Here is a 17,422-nt window from a genome sequence, read left to right on the forward strand (position 1 = left end):
TCTCCTTTGTCAGACACCGTATATAATCACACGTCTCCGCTCCTGCATCGTCCGCTTCCCTTCCAAACCAACGACCCACAGAGCTGCGGGAAGTCGAGAGCCGTTCGTTATCTTCCAAACGCCGACTTTGAGTCCAACTTCGGAGCAGGATTGCGCCGCCCACGGACTCGTTGCAGATGGAAGCGCGTTGGGTTTCTCACGCTTCTCGCTGCGGTCGTGACGGAGGAGCGGGCTGAGTTCCCTGGCAGAGAGTTTCGCCTGTTTGCAAAGCTGTGGGCTGAGCGCGCTGCCGATGATGACAGTAATTAGACGCTCTTTGGGATAACGTGGGACGAGCAACACCCCCCGGGATCTGGAACGATGTTGTTGTTGAGGAGGTGGAGAGGTCGCAGTGCAATTCAGCTTGTCGAAACACTTGGGGTCATAGGATGTGGATGTCGGGATATAAATCATTAAAGAAAGGTCGACACCTCGATGTAGCTGACTGTTCTGATTAAGGGGGCGCTGCCGTTGGTCAGGTCTAGGTTCAGAAACACTATGAGCCCAAAGAATGAGATCAGGTGAACGTCTTTAATGACCAGGTTATTGATGGATTTCTTCTTCTCTGATGGCACGAACTTATGACACTCTCTCCTGCATTGGATTGGGCTAATTTGTGCGTCGTGTGGCAACAAACACTAACTGCGTGGCTCATTTCATTAATGTAAAACTTCTCTTGTTCGTAAAGCTTGTCTCTTCTCGCTCTTTTAGGGTTTAGGACCCGCTCTGTTCGAGTGTTTAAAGGAACAGGCCACCGTTTTTCCATACTGAGATATGTCCTTGCCTGAGCTTAGACGAGTCGATGCGTACCTGTCTGGTCTTTGTGCGTGCCCTCAGTCAAGCAAAACGACCAAAGATGTTGTTAGCATTTGGCCTCTCCCAGTGTATTCCTATGGCTCCAAAGGGGGGTGATGTTGGAAGCTACTACGCTCTTCCACGGGCACAAAGACCAGACAGGTACGGATCAACTCGTCTAGCTCAGGTAAGAACATATCATAGTATGGAAGAACTGTGTGTCCTCAGTCAAGCAAAAAGACCAAAGATGTTGTTAGCATTTGGCCTCTCCCAGTATGTTCCTATAGCTCCAAAAGGGGTGAAGTAAGAAGCGATCAAAGCTCATGTAAGAACATATCTCAGTATGGAAAAACGGTGGCCTGTTCCTTTAACGTACTTAAGCACAGTAAATGCAATTTCTCATCTTTTTCTCATTTTGTTGCAGTGAACATTTTCAAGTAACTTTGATGTAAAAAAAATGAAAGAAAAAAAAAAACTCTTCCTTCGCAGAAAGTGAAGAGTGTATTTGCTGCTGTAAATCTGCAGCAGCTCCGGGCTGCAGGAGGAGAAAGGCAACGAGCTGGAGCTGCAGATTCAGTACAATTGAGCTTATAATTATTGGGCCCAATTATCGTCCGAACATTATTTATTGGCTTATCGGGGATGGCGCCAAAAAAGCCAATAATTGCTGATAATTATCGGTGGCCGATAATATAGTACATCGCTATAAATGAGTACTAAGTTGGTACCAAATGGATGCTACGGTCCCTGCATTCAACCCAAGGGCTGCTGTGGCTCCTCCAGAGTAACTTTGCCTAGTTTTTCATTGTGAAGTTGAAATCGTCGACTGGACTGAGTTGAGGACGTTCCGCTTCTCTCAACAGAAGGTCATAGTTCACTCTAGCAGTCACTGAATCACAGTGACCGCAATGACACTAGAGGCCGCCATTGCTGTAGTAGCTCCATATCGCCGCTAGTCTCCCATTGGAAAGCATAGCACTTTAGACACGTTAAAAACAACTTTGAAGCCTGGTTTCTAATTTTCTTAAACTTTCTACAGCGAGATAAGATAAAGAAACCAGGCTGGTTTTCAGTCAGACTGTTAGCATTGGAACTGCGCGAAGAACACATCACGTAAGGGCGGAGTCTACAGTGAAGATCCCGCCCTTATGCCCTTTTTAGGAACATTTTCATTTTCATTTTTTTTTTTTTTCATTTTATTTATTTATTTCATTCAAAAGTGATGTTCACAATCACAATAAAACCGCCAAGCCAACACAGTATGAATGAAACGGAGCAGAGGAGAAGAACAAGTCTTATAATATCTGCCCCTTTTGTTACTTCACACTTTACACTTCACATTGTTGTGGTATGTCTACATACATATATTTACAGTCTTATGTATATACATATGTATATTCACAGTATTAACAGATGTTTTATATTCTATATTCAGTTTTTCAATATATAAAATACAGAACCTTCGTATTCTTGAATGTTTACAAATGGTCAAAAAGAAACAAACCGTCATATTCATGTTTGTTCAAATCAAATATCCCACATTATTCATGTCCAAGTACTTCATACTTTTTTAACATTGTGGCTTTTATGTGTTTTTTAAACTCCAGGAGAGTTTCTGACTTTTTCACTTCTTTCTGGAGTTTATTCCATAAACTGATTCCTGTCACTGTAACAGTTCGTTCCATTGCTTTAGAGTTGAACCTGGGCTTGTTAAAGATATCTGTTCCTTTCAGATTATACTGACTTTCTCTTGAAAGTCATGCTTCGTCAGAGCTGGGGAGGAGGAGTCTGTAAATCCGCCATGAATTCCGCCTTGAACGTAGTTATTTTGTCAAACACGGAGGAGTGAGGAATGACGGTCTATTAACATAATATATCTGTGCCGTCAACACTGAGGAACAACACCGTAAAAGACTCGCTCTTCTGTGTTGAATATCATCATGGCTTGACTTCCTGAGCCGCTGACTGAAATAAAAGTATTTTTAATCATTCACTGACATTCTGTATTTTTAGAGATGATTTGGTTTCTAACCTTCCCATCATTGCAGCCGTGCCCTCCGCGCTAATGCGACCATTTACAGCTCGGGGGTTTTGGCCAGTCGCTGAATTCATTCCTGCTCTTAATGAACAGGAACACTGTGTGAAGGCCGCGCAGCCACGACTCGTCAGAAGTATTTGAATACCACAAAACCGTTTTGTGTCAACGCAATGAGATTTAAGGTGAGACACAAGTGAAAGCACTGAAGTGGACAGTTTTAGCTAGTTTCCGCCCTTAACCCTTTCTACTCCAGTTATGGTCCCGGTATCTGGACGCAAAGGGACACAAGGGGGCGCCCTTCCAACCTTCTTACTGTACATGTGAATTGACTTTCTTCGTAGTTAGACTTTAGGGCAGACACCATGAGTGACAGAAACATGACACTAAATACAGTGAGCTCTTTGATTCCTATAAAAAGGCTGAGGCCTCATTGCTCTCAGTGAAGAAGGAAGTCATGGAGCTTTTGCTTTAGACAGAACTTTAGACTTCTGCCGTTAAAGGAAAATTCTGAAACTAAAGTATGTAGTAAAACATGAAATGAACAAACTTTAAACTTTTAAACTTGATTTTTAAATCACACAATTGATGCTTATAAAGGTTGAAGAAATATCCATATAAGTTATCTGATGTAGGTTCCTTTGAGTCATGGTGGACAGGACTGTGGTAGATCTACTTTTACTTTTACTTAGAGCAGTGGTTCTCAACCTGGTGGTCTAGAGACAAATTTTGGCGGTTGCCAGATTGCTTAGATGAAATATGCATATTTTCATTAGCATATAATCTAGTGTTTTATTGTAGCATGAGTTTGCTATTTTACCAGAGTGTCATTATTTGCTTGTAGTTTGATTAATATTATTTCAGACATTTGTTTTTTTTCTTTGGTTTTTAAGAATTATGTAGGCTAATGTTCCTCTTTCTCACGGTGTGACCTGGGTGTGGGGGTCACGAATCCCTTTACCTGTTATAATGGGGGTCGCGGCACCAAATGGTTGAGAACCACTGACTTAGAGAATAGAGAATGCTATAGTAACTATGTTGAAGAAATGAACCTCATGAGCTTCTTCTGAAACATCTGTCAGTCCTCCTGCACCACGACTCAGAGGAACTGGGACAAGCATGACTCTGCAGCAGATACAAATGACAAGGGCTTGTTTGTAGAATTAGAGTAATTAATTAACTGACATTTTAATCACATAAATTCAGGATTTTCCCACCTATTACTTGTTGAAATGTTTTATTCTGACATTCAGCAGAAGTATAATGTTCTAACGCAGAATCTCCATGACTTCCTTCTTCACTTCTCAATCAGTGACAGAGGAGCGATGAGGCCTGAGCCTTTTTGCTGAAAATAAAGAGCCCACTATTTAGTTCCAAAGGTAAATCCTACACATTTTCTTCACTGTATTCTTGAATCGTGGCCAAAAGCGCTCATTTTCTCTCCGACGTGTTCATTTGGATTTGGTTACAATGATCTCCTGCTCTGAAATGATTCCCCCAATGAAATTACGGGAAGAGAACAGAAAGCTGATGGATGCGTTACAATATACCGCGCCGAGCTATGGACGTGAGTGGCAGACCCTTCGCGACGCTCGAGGTGCAGGAGATTTACAAACATTATTACAGCATTTGGATTGCAATTTGTTCATATGAAGCCAATAAATCCACGCTGGCCTCATACTGTGCGGCTGACGCTGATTCGAGCGTCTCCCAGCTGCTCATGAAAAGCCCATGGCCAGAGCAGTCCTCAGCGTGGGTCACTTTGATGCGCTGGTGTCATGGAAACAAAATAAACTGGGTTAATCTACACTCTGTGCATTAACCATGTCCAGAAGCGAAGCGTGAGAAAAACACTAGACCAAGGGTGCCCAAAGTGGGGCCCGCGGGCCAAATTTGGCCCACTGAGGGGCGCTGTTTCACTCCTTTCGCAAAGTTAAAGGGGGGGTATTATGCAAAATCGACTTTTTCAAGCTTTACATCATGTCATTATGTCATTCCCTCATTAAAAACATGCCTGAAGTGTTGCCTTGGCACATTCACGTATTTTTGAGTAATCTGTAAAAACTCTGATGGCGGCCATTTTAGGGATAGGTTTGCCTGAGTCCTCCTAGGAACGCCCCCACCTCCTGGAGACGCCTCCGAGCTTTCGTCACCGGCCGAGTAACCAACCACTGCTCCTCAGCAGAACCCCCTCCCCACTGATGCCACAGACAGCGTGTGGAGGGGGCGTGTCGGAAAGGGTCAGAGGTTCTTAAAGAGACAGAGGCCTATTTCAAGACATTCACTACAGCCATTTTGAGAGAGCAATTTTATACAAGGCAGTTATTCTAATTTACTGCAGTTACAGACCAACAGTCATCATTGTAGTGTGATATAGACTGGTGCTATGTGATTGAAAAAAGCATAATACCCCCTCTTTAAGGAAACACTGTTGTGGTGTCTTGGTATTTATTAATCACAGAGTGTTGTAGCAGCAACTTTCACAGTTTTCCCACTTTTATTGCAGTATATGTTAAAAATTGACTTATAAAAGAATTGATGCTGAACTGACACTTTCAAAATAATCTAATGTGGCATTTTCTTTGTGTGAGCGAATGAGGTAAAGTTACTGTAGGTGCTGTAGATACAGGTGTTTTGTTTTTTTTGCACTAAATTGCTACAATTGTTGGTTTTGTTCTTCTAAAATGAGGCTTTTGCCATAGTTACCATTTGTTTTAATACAGCATGTTATTTGCATAGATAGAACCAAATGTAAATGTAAAAAGTAAATGAAATAAAGTAGCTTTATAATTTGCAGCTATATGTGTTTTTCGTGCTTGACATCGCCGTGTTTGGCCCGCGACTCACAGGCACTTTTTTATTTTGGCCCTCGGAGACAAAAAGTTTGGGCACCCCTGCTCTAGACAGTTTGATCCACCATTGTTGGTTATTTGGGGGCAACCAAGGTCTAAATATTTGTATTATCTTTGTTTTCCACGAGGTGCAGCGTTTAAAGGTCGTCCCCTTGTTTTGCAGGAGTTGGAATTTTGCACAATACACATGGAACCACGAGTAAAAGTGACAGTTGTAGCTGCTTTTCATTAACTATGGGAAACAGTTTTATTCACTTGCATATCAAAGGGTAAAACTGAAGGGACACTTTGGATTATTCTGTCGCCAACACAAAACATGCTCCTAATGACCAGCTCGACACGGACAATGCTATTTTTGCAGTGGGTTATCAAAGAATGAATGTGGATGAAGACCTAACCTATTTCAACCTCACATTTGCCTTTAGTCCACATCGCCATGGAGACGAGCTGGATTCGGTCACACAGTCAGGTCTGAGGAGAGATGAGAAGCTCGCGGCAAACGTTTGCTTTTTGCTTTTTTCACATTTTAAAGCAGAACTAAGTAACCCGTGCCCCCAGAGGCCATAAGCGCAGCTGCAGGTGTCGTAGCATGTTACTTTTTTTTTACTCATGAATTGTCCGTGAGAGTAAATACTACGCTGACAGAAAAGACAAAGGGACAAAGGGATATTGAACATCAAATTACACAATGGAGATCATTTTTGTCACTCGAAATTGGCTGTAAATACTGTTTAAGTGGCGCTAGCCTGCAGTTAGCTTTGCCTGTTAGCTTCTTCTTCGTGATTCTATTTATCTATATCTGTGTATTAGGGCCTCCGACCTGGTGTTAGGGAAGTTGCAACTGTGGTTTTCTAGCCATAGACACCAGGAGGAGTTGAAACACCCCCCCAATCATCCCATTTGTAACTTGTATTACCCCCAAAGGGACCACGAAAAGGATTTATTAAAGGGGCTAGATGCAAGTTGGCCATTCTATACTCACTACTACCACCTCAGGTAAAATGTGTAACTGCAGCTTCTATGTTAAGCTTGTGCATGACGGCAGTTTTGAGTGACAGTGCAGGATTTTAGAGGCAGTTGTGGTGAACAGGTCTGGGCTCATTCTACACCTTAGGACATGGCTGGAACATGCGGGGGAGGAAAATACATGTTTTTAACATTTTTAAACTCCGTATAGTCCCTTTAAGTTACTTTGTAGCTTTAAGTATTTTGTCAATATAAAAATATAAAATTAATGCTTATGTATTTTATTCTACTTGGGTGAAATGTTATGTGGTGTGGCTTTAAGTTTAGTTTTATTCATAATTAGTACTTTATACTTGATACTTAGTTTGGCATTTTTATCATTTATTTGAGCTGAAACAACCTTCCTTTAATGCTGTCCCTGGACCAACAGGATCAAAACTTAGTCTCTAAACACATACATATATATTTTTCGGCACCTGCTTTACATACTTTTATTTTTTATGACGATAGTTGGCCGACCAAAACTTTTTTCCCGATGCCATACTGGTGTCATTCAACGGTTCCCCGCTTTATAGAAAATATGTTCCTCTGAGCAAATGAGCCACCAGGCTGGGTTCTTCTCTGAGCCAGGCTTTTGAACCGCTCTGTTCCATGAGTTCAGGTTCTGGTGGCCATCAGGGGGCCCCCAAGAGCCCCTCATCCGGAAACATGCAAATACGTTGCTTTTAGAGGTTATTATTGGTCTTATTGTGTCATGTTTATGTTTGGATTCCTGCCTGGTGAGGAAGTTAATCACATCTTATATTATTCCATGGCTTCTTCTTCCGTGATGCTGATCTAGATACACAGATGCTTTAATGATCCTTTCCAGGAAATGATGCTGCAGTCATGACAGGGAAACATCAAAGTCCTACATCTATCGCTCACACTTAAACGTGCAGATGTGGACGTCATTAACTGTGTGCATTGAACAGTCTGACAGCAGCTGGAATGAAGATCTACCCGAATGCTGCCGATGAGTCTGAACAGCTTTAGTGACAACATGTTGAAATGGGCAGAAACAGACTTTCTCACATCTGGTCGGCAAGTGATACGAGAACCACTGATTTAAGAAGCCGTTTCCAGTATTTTCATTAGAAGTGAAATTTAATTTGCTTTCGTCCTCCTTCAGGAAAATGAATGTGACGAAAGACAGTCCATGTAATTAAGTAAAGCATTTTCCTCGACTGTGAGATAGTTTTCATCAGCTTTACTGTGACCCTGAAAAAATACTTTGAAGTAAATTGTTTCAACTTAAAGGGGCTGGATGCAAGTTGGCCATTTTATACTCACTGCTGCCACCTCAGGTCATACATGTAACTGCACCTTCTATATTAAGCTCATGCAACAGGTCTGAGCTCATTCTACACATTAGGACATGGCTGGAACATGTAGGGGGAGGAAAATACTTCGTTTTAACATTTTTAAACCCTGTATAGTCCCTTTAAGAGTGTTATTGGGGGACATAAGTCTATCTCTGTTTTAACATTTTTCATTATCAAGCAGAAAATCAATGTGAAGTTGCCATGTTTGGTTTCTTGCCTTATGTTGGTAAAAAGAAAACTAAGTTACCATATTTAGAAAACACAAAATAATACAACGGTTTATATATATATCATATAAGTACTTTCAGGAGACATTGTGTTTTGTAATGTAGTAGTAGCAGTAGTAAAAATGTAATGTCCCCGTGGGGAAATTCATTTGCAGTGAGTAAAAATACACAAGGACAACAATGACCACAGCAGACAGATCCAAACATTGACAACAACCTCATCAACCTCAGTTTAAATTATGTTCAAATCATTACTTACATTCTTTCTTCGATATTGATGTTTGAATGATCACACCTGTCATAGGCAAGAGTTTTTGTAATGTGATTGGGCTTTACAGCAGTGGGCGGGGTCAGTCACCTCCAGCATTGTTTGCCTAAAAATGTTTGGCAACATAAAAACATAGTCCTACGGTTCATTGGTTCTTTTGTAAAGAAAATACTGTAAGTATTTTCTTTACAAAAGAACAAAGACTAAGACAAAACTAATTAACTTTAGGTTTAAGTGATGGCAAGGCAAGGCAGGTTTATTTGTAGAGCACAATTCATACACGAGGTAATTCAAAGTGCTTCACAGTTGCATAAAATTACAAGAAAACAGATAATATCAATAAAGAACAACACAATCAACATAGAATGAACAGGGCATATGATCAAATATGGTGCCTGCCTTTTTCATGCTGTAATTTCATTCACGACGTCCTCCAAAACCAACACATAAATCATCACTTAGCACAGATATTCACCAATAAAATGTGTGAGTTTCATCAACTTGCCAGGGTTAGTTTTCAAGTTATGTAAAGAAATGTTCCATGAATTAAGCCAGACTTGGGTCTTTTTCAGACTTCACAGAAAACAGGAAGTTGAGAGCGTGACCGGTCTCTGCTGATTGGTCAAATGCCACAGAGGTGGGATCTGTGATGTAGGGTGATCTCTTCTGATTGGCTGCGTGAGGACCACATGCTTCTTTACCTTATACAGATGTGCAGCAGGGAGGCCTTATGGAAAGTTGTGAAACGTGCTCATAAACTCATTCATGTGAAGAACTGAGATGCTACGAATGTGTTTTTCACTTTGCATCTGTTTGTGTTCATTATTTCAAACCCAAAAGTATCACGATTCCCTCAAGAGCAGCTCACGTGTAGGTGCTGGTCGGACAGTTGACCTCAGCCCCCCAGCCGGTTGTTGTACAGTCACCAGCTGTTCCTCCCTCTGACCCTGTCCCGTGTCTTCCCGCAGGAGTGCCCAGTAAGCCCCAGATCTCCGGGTCGGAGGCGGCCGTTCCAGAGGGCGGCGAGGTGACTCTGACCTGCACCTCCAGCGGCAGCAAGCCCCCCGCCCAGCTGCACTGGTACCGCGGGACCGAGCGGCTCGAAGGTAAGGAAAAACACCGCAGGGGGGGCCGTGTTGCTGCGAGAAGGTGACCTCAGGTACAAGCTGCGCTCCGAGACACGGAGGGCGTTTGCATAAGTTGAGTTTTAATTCGCCAGGACGTTGTTTTGGTCCTGGCCCCATATGTTCAGGACAGATGCTGGAGATGTCCTTTAGGGGAGACGCCGCAGGGAGAACGTTTGGGTCCAGATTGATCACTAAAACAACAACAACAAAGACATATGACTCCTCGTGAACAGAAGTTTATGGGTTTACACGGGGCATTGGAGGTTATTAAATGAATTATGCTAAAATGAAGCCCTTCACCCAGCAGTCTGAAAGTCTAAGTGTTACAAATCCGCATAATTGACCTTCTGGGCCTGTATTTTGAAGTATAGTGACTTGAATCAATCATTATTTTTCTGACCAAAAAATCTATTGTGGACCAATGAGAAGAAGCAGTGAGGAGGGGCTTTCAGGCCCAACCAGGAAGGGAGGGAAGGGGGAGGAGCTATGTCTACTTAAACCAATTTGGTGGGGTTAATAGTGATATACTTTATTTTCTCCATAACCTGATTGAAAATGCAGGTTATGCTACTCTGTGTACAATTTGCTTTTAAACATCCACGTTAAAAATATAGTATTGTGGCATAAAACTGCATAAAAAAGTATTTTGCGTGTTTCCATGTATAAACCCTACCTACCACTGTTTAAAGCAGTACTAAGTAACTCCTGCCCCTAGAGGCCATAAGTGCAGTGATTTTTTAACTTATTAATTCTTGGAGAGTAAATACTATGCTGACAGAAAAGGCAAAGGGAGAGAGGGATATTGTACATCAAATTATACAATGGAAATAATTGTTTTCACTCAAACTTGGCTGTAAATACTGTTTAAAGTGACGCTAGCCCGCAGTTAGCTTTGCCCGTTTGCATGTTAGCTTCTTCTCCGTGATTCCATTAGTGTGTATTGGGGACTCCGGTCCAGTGGCAGTCAAGTTTCTGGCCAGAGACACCAGGGGGAGATGAAAGACCCTCCAATCATCCCATAAACATTTGTATAACCCCCACAGGGACTACGAAAAGGATTTATTAAGGTAAACACGTTACTTAGTACTGCTTTAAGAATAACAGTGTGGAGCGTATGGCCAGGCTCACTCCTCCCAATAGGAGCGGTGTTATCATAAAAGCTTACATGTTAAACAATTGACCTTTTTCCCCAAACGGTCAGTTATGACCCGGCTCTTTTGCATCACGCGAGAACAGTTATTTGGAAATAGCCACAGCATACACTGGAGATAGAAGTTGTCCCAAAGAAAAGGCGTTTAGTGCCATTGTTCCTAGTTACGAAAAAGTATAACCAGCTGAGAGAGAGTGAAGTCCTGAACTCCGTTGACAGTCCCCCTTTATCCTAGTCTTGCACTCCTCTGTGCAGAGAGGGTGACTGCCTACCTGTGAGTCGGTTGTTTGTGGCTTTGTGTTGGCTTTGAAAAAAAGAACAGCCGTGTCCAGAGTAGGTTAGAAAGAGCTCCTTCTTCACAACTTTCAGTGCAAACATGACATCTGTTCAGACGCTCAGGGGGTGCGTTTGTTTTGGCCGCAGGGGCAGAAATAATGAAAAAGCTGTTTTATAAATTAAAATCAGGCTGTAAGGCATTGTCACAAGTCAGTCGTTTTCCAGGAGAGGGCGGAGCAGCAGGATTCAGGAGGATTGCTGAGAACTGCGTGAATGAAGCCAAAAATAACTCTGGGGGTGTTTTTGATGAGGAAATAGCTTAACAACATGGTAAATATCTCCAAAAAGTCGTTTTTGCATGATATAAATCCTTTAATATTGACCATATCGGCAAAATGTTGCCACCGAGCCGATATTCTTTTGGGCAGATAAAGTTAGTCAGCTGATAAATTAGTTGAGCTCTATTTGTGAAATATTAACTAAATCTCTTCGATGCCCAATTTGAATGTAAAAACAAGGTGTCCAAATGGGATTTTTTTGCGCAGAGGATGACTGCCTGCCAGAGAATCAGTTGTTTGTGGCTTGGTGTTTGCATAACAATCTGTACTTTATATGCATAATGATTATGGTGTTGACCATTGTCTCTCAGCTAACCTCACTGACATAGTCTTCATGTTCTGTAGCGTGTGAGCAAAGCACGAGTCAGAAGCTTGTTCAGATTTTCCTTACAATCCTTACAGGTCATTGTGTCATTGTCCTATCATATATCAGAGCAACTGCCAGACATTATCTCGATATGGAGCCTGTCTCCCGTTTTTTGGCCAAAAATACAAGCTGAAAAACAGCACCTGCTAACCTTTAAGCCAAGGTGAGACTTGTTAACATTTGTCTTGTCGTTTGCCAAAAGTTTCATGAGCTACCGACCCAGGACTGGCGGTACAAGTCGGGTGTAGGGCACAGAGAGCTCAAGCTTTAGTGCCACAGGTTGAAAGAATGAGGAATCTGTAACTTTAAGATTTAAGTCAGAGGTGCACTCTGCTCCTTTAGGTTCAAGCTAGCCAACTTAACAATAACACTCATGTTTCATCAGTTCTCGACCAACATAACAAGAGGACTTGGATGGTAGTGCAAGAGCAGATCCAGGGATAGTTGTATAGTTGTAGTGTCCCCTTCGTAGCATATTGTAGATATATTTAAAGTGGACATATGCAAAATCGACGTTCTTGAGGTTCAAACCATGTTTTAAGGTTGTTCCCTCGTCAAAGACAGATCTGGGATAGTATTTCACAACATTCACGCAGTTTTGAGTTAACCCTCGGACAAATCTGTTAAATTTAGCTGTTTCTTCTTCTACGGTGTCAGTGCCTCGCTCTGTTCTTCCTGATTACACTACATTGTTCAAACCCAAACACTGTCCCCCACATTTTTAAAGCCCATAATCCAACATTATTGATTCTGAGCCATTCTGTGCACAGAACTGCTAGAGCTGCTAAACACGCTAAAAATAATTCCTATAAAATAATTTTCTTTCGCCTGCATTTCATTGTGACCATCTAGTTCTTACAGAGACATATTTTCAAATCATAAAACGTAAAAAATATCAAAGCTGAGGCTCCAAAATAATGTTTTTAAATCTATTCTTGAGCTCCATATGCACGACATGTCCACTTTAAACACATTATATGCCTTGATCTGTTGGAGCTCGCGCTGGTATCGCTACAAAAAGAGTCACAAACACACATTTCTCCTCATTACGGCATGTGTTAAACTTCTAACAAACAATTGCTAAGGTCAATTGTCAATTTGCAGAGATTCTTAGCACTTCTGTGACAAATTTCACCCATTTTGATATTGTTGGGTTTATGAGATTTCGAAGGCTGAGTCAGGGCTTTGTGTGATACATTCCTCAAATAATTGGCGGTGCACTTGTGGGACTTTGGGAGGTATTAGGACTTTTATTACAACTTAAGTGTAATGGCTTAATTTGTAATAAGAGCAGTGAGTTCTCCTTCAGCTGTGGTGCGATTCGGGTGGGTGACCGGATGTACAGCAGTTGTGTGTCTCTGGAGTGCAAGGCATGGGCGCGTTCAGCAGTTCTGCTTCACGATGGGGATGTCTGCGCTGTCCTTGTGTTTCTCTGAGGCAGAACATGCTGAGGCGCTGTCTTTCTCCGCCCCTCCCTCCTGCCCTCGGCCTGTAAACATGTGCTTTTATGAATGCAGACGAGAAGCGCTGTTGTGCTACACTGGTTTTGTGTGTCATGGGCTGCGCTAACAGAGAGCTGGCCCACATCGAAGCAAGGCCGACTGCAAATACTCGTCCAGCGACAGAGATCCACGTACTGTTTTCATGCGTTCCGAGAAATGTGTTGTTTGTTGTTCCCTCAAACATATGTCGTTCTCTGTAAACAAAATGATGGCACTGGGTTTTGTTTGAACATTCCTGTGTGTCTCTTTATCCGTTCCATGTGCTGATGTCCTGAGCACGCGTCTCCAAGTCCAGATAGCGCACGGCTTTTTTTACCGCTTCACTCCATTCTTTGCCAGTTTCCACAGAATTTAAGGCCAAATTAGGCTTTTTTTTGCCATATGGCTTAGTGGTAATGAGAAAAAACAACGGCGTTTGAGAGAATTGATGAAAAATAGGCAGGAGTCTGGTTGTCTTATGCAAGAGACGTTTATTTACCATTGGTGCAGGACCTGGAGACATGAACTCTGACTGAGACGTTGCCCTAGTCTGGCCATTCTTTTCTTTCAACCTTTATTCAACCAGGTAAAAAACTCATTGAGATTTACAATCTCTTTTACAAGAGTGACCTGGCCGAGAGGCAGTAACACATCCATAAAACATATCAAATATAAGACAAATTAAAGCCGCAAGCGGCATCGAACGGCCCTCGCGGGCCGTGCCTCCTTTAGCGCCTCTATTGCCGCGTCTATGTAACCGTACCAAGGGCGCCACACTGCATTTTATTGCCCTGATGTGCCATTAATCTTTGTCAGTAAACATCAAAACTGCATTTTTAGCCTCTCCATGTGAATAATGGCTCCAGCCTGCAGAGGGCGCTGGCGCGCCCATAAACTTTTTAATTTCACAATTAGCATCAGACGGCCCTAACGGGCCGTATTTCCATGACCACTGTCCACAAGCTCCTGACAGGGGGCGCTAACGCGCTGTAATGTTGTATAATGTGAGATTCATGTGTCAGCCCCATTACAATAACATGGGGAGCCCCGGGCGTCACCATGGCAACACCGTACAAAATACGATATGGGTCTCATTGGCTTTTTGGATCGGGACGCCATCAACTATTTTTGTGCCAAATTTCATCCATTTCCGAGAAACTAATTTTTTTCCCATAATGCATTTTTTCTTCTGCACCTGGAGGGGGCGCTATCGCGCCCAATGTCACTTTGTTGCATTTGTTTTGTCCAGGGGTGAAAGGTCAATAAAATGTATATTTCCGATTTTTAATTGGAGTTTCTTTGTGCGAATGGGAGTGATTTTTAGTTTCCCATAAATCGTAAAATCCTCGGTAAAGATTGCGGCTTCGCCGCAAACAAACCGTAAAACTTTGCCCAAAAATTTGGATAACTTTTGATGTCCCACATCTCGAGATGAGCTGGAGCGATTTTGAGCTCATTTGGTCAAACGCCCAAGGAGGAGTTCGTTAAAATGCGAAGTCAGCGAAAACGCTGACTCAGCATTCTCAGGACTTCCTGTCAAAATGGCGGACTTCCGGTTTGTCAGGGGGCGTGGCCACAATAATATTTTTTTTGTGTGATCACATGACGAATATCTGTACCGAATCTCGTCGCTCTACGACAAAGTTGACGTTGGCCCCGCTTGGTCCCGCCTCCATAGACGCAATGTATTTTGATTCACCATGGCAACACCGTACAAAATACGATATGGGTCTCATTGGCTTTTTGGATCGGGATGCCATCAACTATTTTTGTACCGAATTTCATCCATTTCCGACAAACTAATTTTTTTCCCATAATGCATTTTTTCTTCTGCACCTGGAGGGGGCGCTATCGCGCCCAATGTCACTTTTTCACATTTGTTGTGTCCAGGGGTGAAAGGTCAATAAAATGTATATTTCCGATTTTTAATCGGAGTTTGTTTGTGCGAATGGGAGCGATTTTTAGTTTTTGATGAATCGCAAAATACTTCGGAAAGATTGCGGCTTCGCCGCAAACAAACCGTACAACTTAGCCAAAAAATTTGGATAACTTTTGATGCCCCACATCTCGAGATGAGCTGGAGCGATTTTGAGCTCATTTGGTGAAACGCCCTAGGAGGAGTTCGTTAGAATGCGACGTCAGCGAAAACGCTGACTCAGCATTCTCAGGACTTCCTGTCAAAATGGCGGACTTCCGGTTTGTCAGGGGGCGTGGCCACAATCATATTTTTTTTTTGTCGTCACATGACGAATGTCTGTACCGAATCTCGTCACTCTACGACAAAGTTTACTTCGGCCTCTCCCCCATTGGCGTAATGTATTTTCACTTTTGTAGGTGGCGCTGTCGCGCCATTTTTTTTTTCCCCAATATGAAACACACATTTAAATTAATTTTTCACCGAACCTGAATTTTGGGCAAAGTTTGGTGAGTTTTCGACAATGTTCAGGGGGTCAAATTCCTGCTCAAAGAGCAGAAGAAGAAGAAGAAGAAGCAGAAGAAAGAAGAAAGAATTAAAGCCGCAAGCGGCATCGAACGGCCCTCGCGGGCCGTGCCTCCTTTAGCGCCTCTATATATCCGTGCCACAACCCTACCAAGGGCGCCAGCGTTGCCACACTGCATTTTATTTCCCCAATGTGCCATTAATCTTTGTCAGTAAACATCAAAACTACATTTTAGCCTCTCCATGTGAATAATGGCTCCAGCCTGCAGAGGGCGCTGGCGCGCGCATAAACTTTTTAATTCCACAATTAGCATCAGACAGCCCTAACGGGCCGTATTTCAATGACCACTGTCCACACGCTCCTGACAGGGGGCGCTAACGCGCTGTAATGTTGTATAATGTGAGATTCATGTGTCAGCCCCATTACAATAACATGGGGAGCCCCGGGCGTCACCATGGCAACACCGTACAAAATACGATAGGCGTCTCATTGGCTTTTTGGATCGGGACGCCATCAACTATTTTTGTGCCAAATTTCATCCATTTCCGAGAAACTAATTTTGTTCCCATAATGCATTTTTTCTTCTGCACCTGGAGGGGGCGCTATCGCGCCCAATGTCACTTTGTTGCATTTGTTTTGTCCAGGGGTGAAAGGTGAATAAAATGTATATTTCCGATTTTTAATTGGAGTTTCTTTGTGCGAATGGGAGTGATTTTTAGTTTCTGATAAATCGTAAAATCCTCGGAAAGATTGCGGCTTCGCCGCAAACAAACCGTAAAGCTTAGCCAAAAAATTTGGATAACTTTTGATGCCCCACATCTCGAGATGAGCTGGAGCGATTTTGACCTCATTTGGTGAAACGCTCTAGGAGGAGTTCGTTAAAATGCGACGTCAGCGAAAACGCTGACTCAGCATTTTCCAGACTTCCTGTCAAAATGGCGGACTTCCGGTTTGTCAGGGGGCGTGGCCACAATAATATATTTTGTTTGTCGTCACATGACGAATATCTGTACCGAATCTCGTCGCTCTACGACAAAGTTGACGTTGGCCCAGATTGGTCCCGCCTCCATAAACGCAATGTATTTTGATTCACCATGGCAACACCGTAAAAAATACGATATGGGTCTCATTGGCTTTTTGGATCGGGACGCCATCAACTATTTTTGTACCAAATTTCATCCATTTCCGAAAAACTATTTTTTTTCCCATAATGCATTTTTTCGGCTGCACCTAGAGGGGGCGCTATCGCGCCCAATGTCACGTTTTGACATTTGTTGCGTCCAGGGGTGAAAGGTCAATAAAATGTATATTTCCGATTTTTAATGGGAGTTTGTTTGTGCGAATGGGAGCGATTTTTAGTTTTTGATGAATCGCAAAATACTTCGGAAAGATTGCGGCTTCGCCGCAAACAAACCGTAAAACTTAGCCAAAAAATTTGGATAACTTTTGATGCCCCACATCTCGAGATGAGCTGGAGCGATTTTGAGCTCATTTGGTCAAACGCCCTAGGAGGAGTTCGTTAAAATGCGATGTCAGCGAAAACGCTGACTCAGCATTCTCCGGGCTTCCTGTCAAAATGGCGGACTTCCGGTTTGTCAGGGGGCGTGGCCACAATAATATTTTTGTTTTGGCGTCACATGACGAATGTCTGTACCGAATCTCGTCGCTCTACGACAAAGTTTACTTCGGCCCCTCC

At 42.7% G+C, this 17,422-nt stretch overlaps 1 protein-coding gene across 1 annotated transcript in view; it reads left to right on the forward strand.

Annotated features, from left to right (window-relative positions):
• Positions 1–17,422, forward strand: part of cadm3 (cell adhesion molecule 3) — a gene marked incomplete at its 5' end in the record, with an annotated part of 225,403 nt that overhangs the window by 82,865 nt on the left and 125,116 nt on the right. The window contains one exon of the mRNA XM_079561619.1: positions 9,515–9,652. Coding sequence (XP_079417745.1) covers positions 9,515–9,652 — 138 coding nt within the window. The remainder of the gene's footprint in view (positions 1–9,514; positions 9,653–17,422) is intronic.

This window comes from Gobius niger (assembly GCF_951799975.1).
Source record: "Gobius niger genome assembly, chromosome: 8".
Classification (NCBI taxonomy): Eukaryota; Metazoa; Chordata; class Actinopteri; order Gobiiformes; family Gobiidae; genus Gobius; species Gobius niger.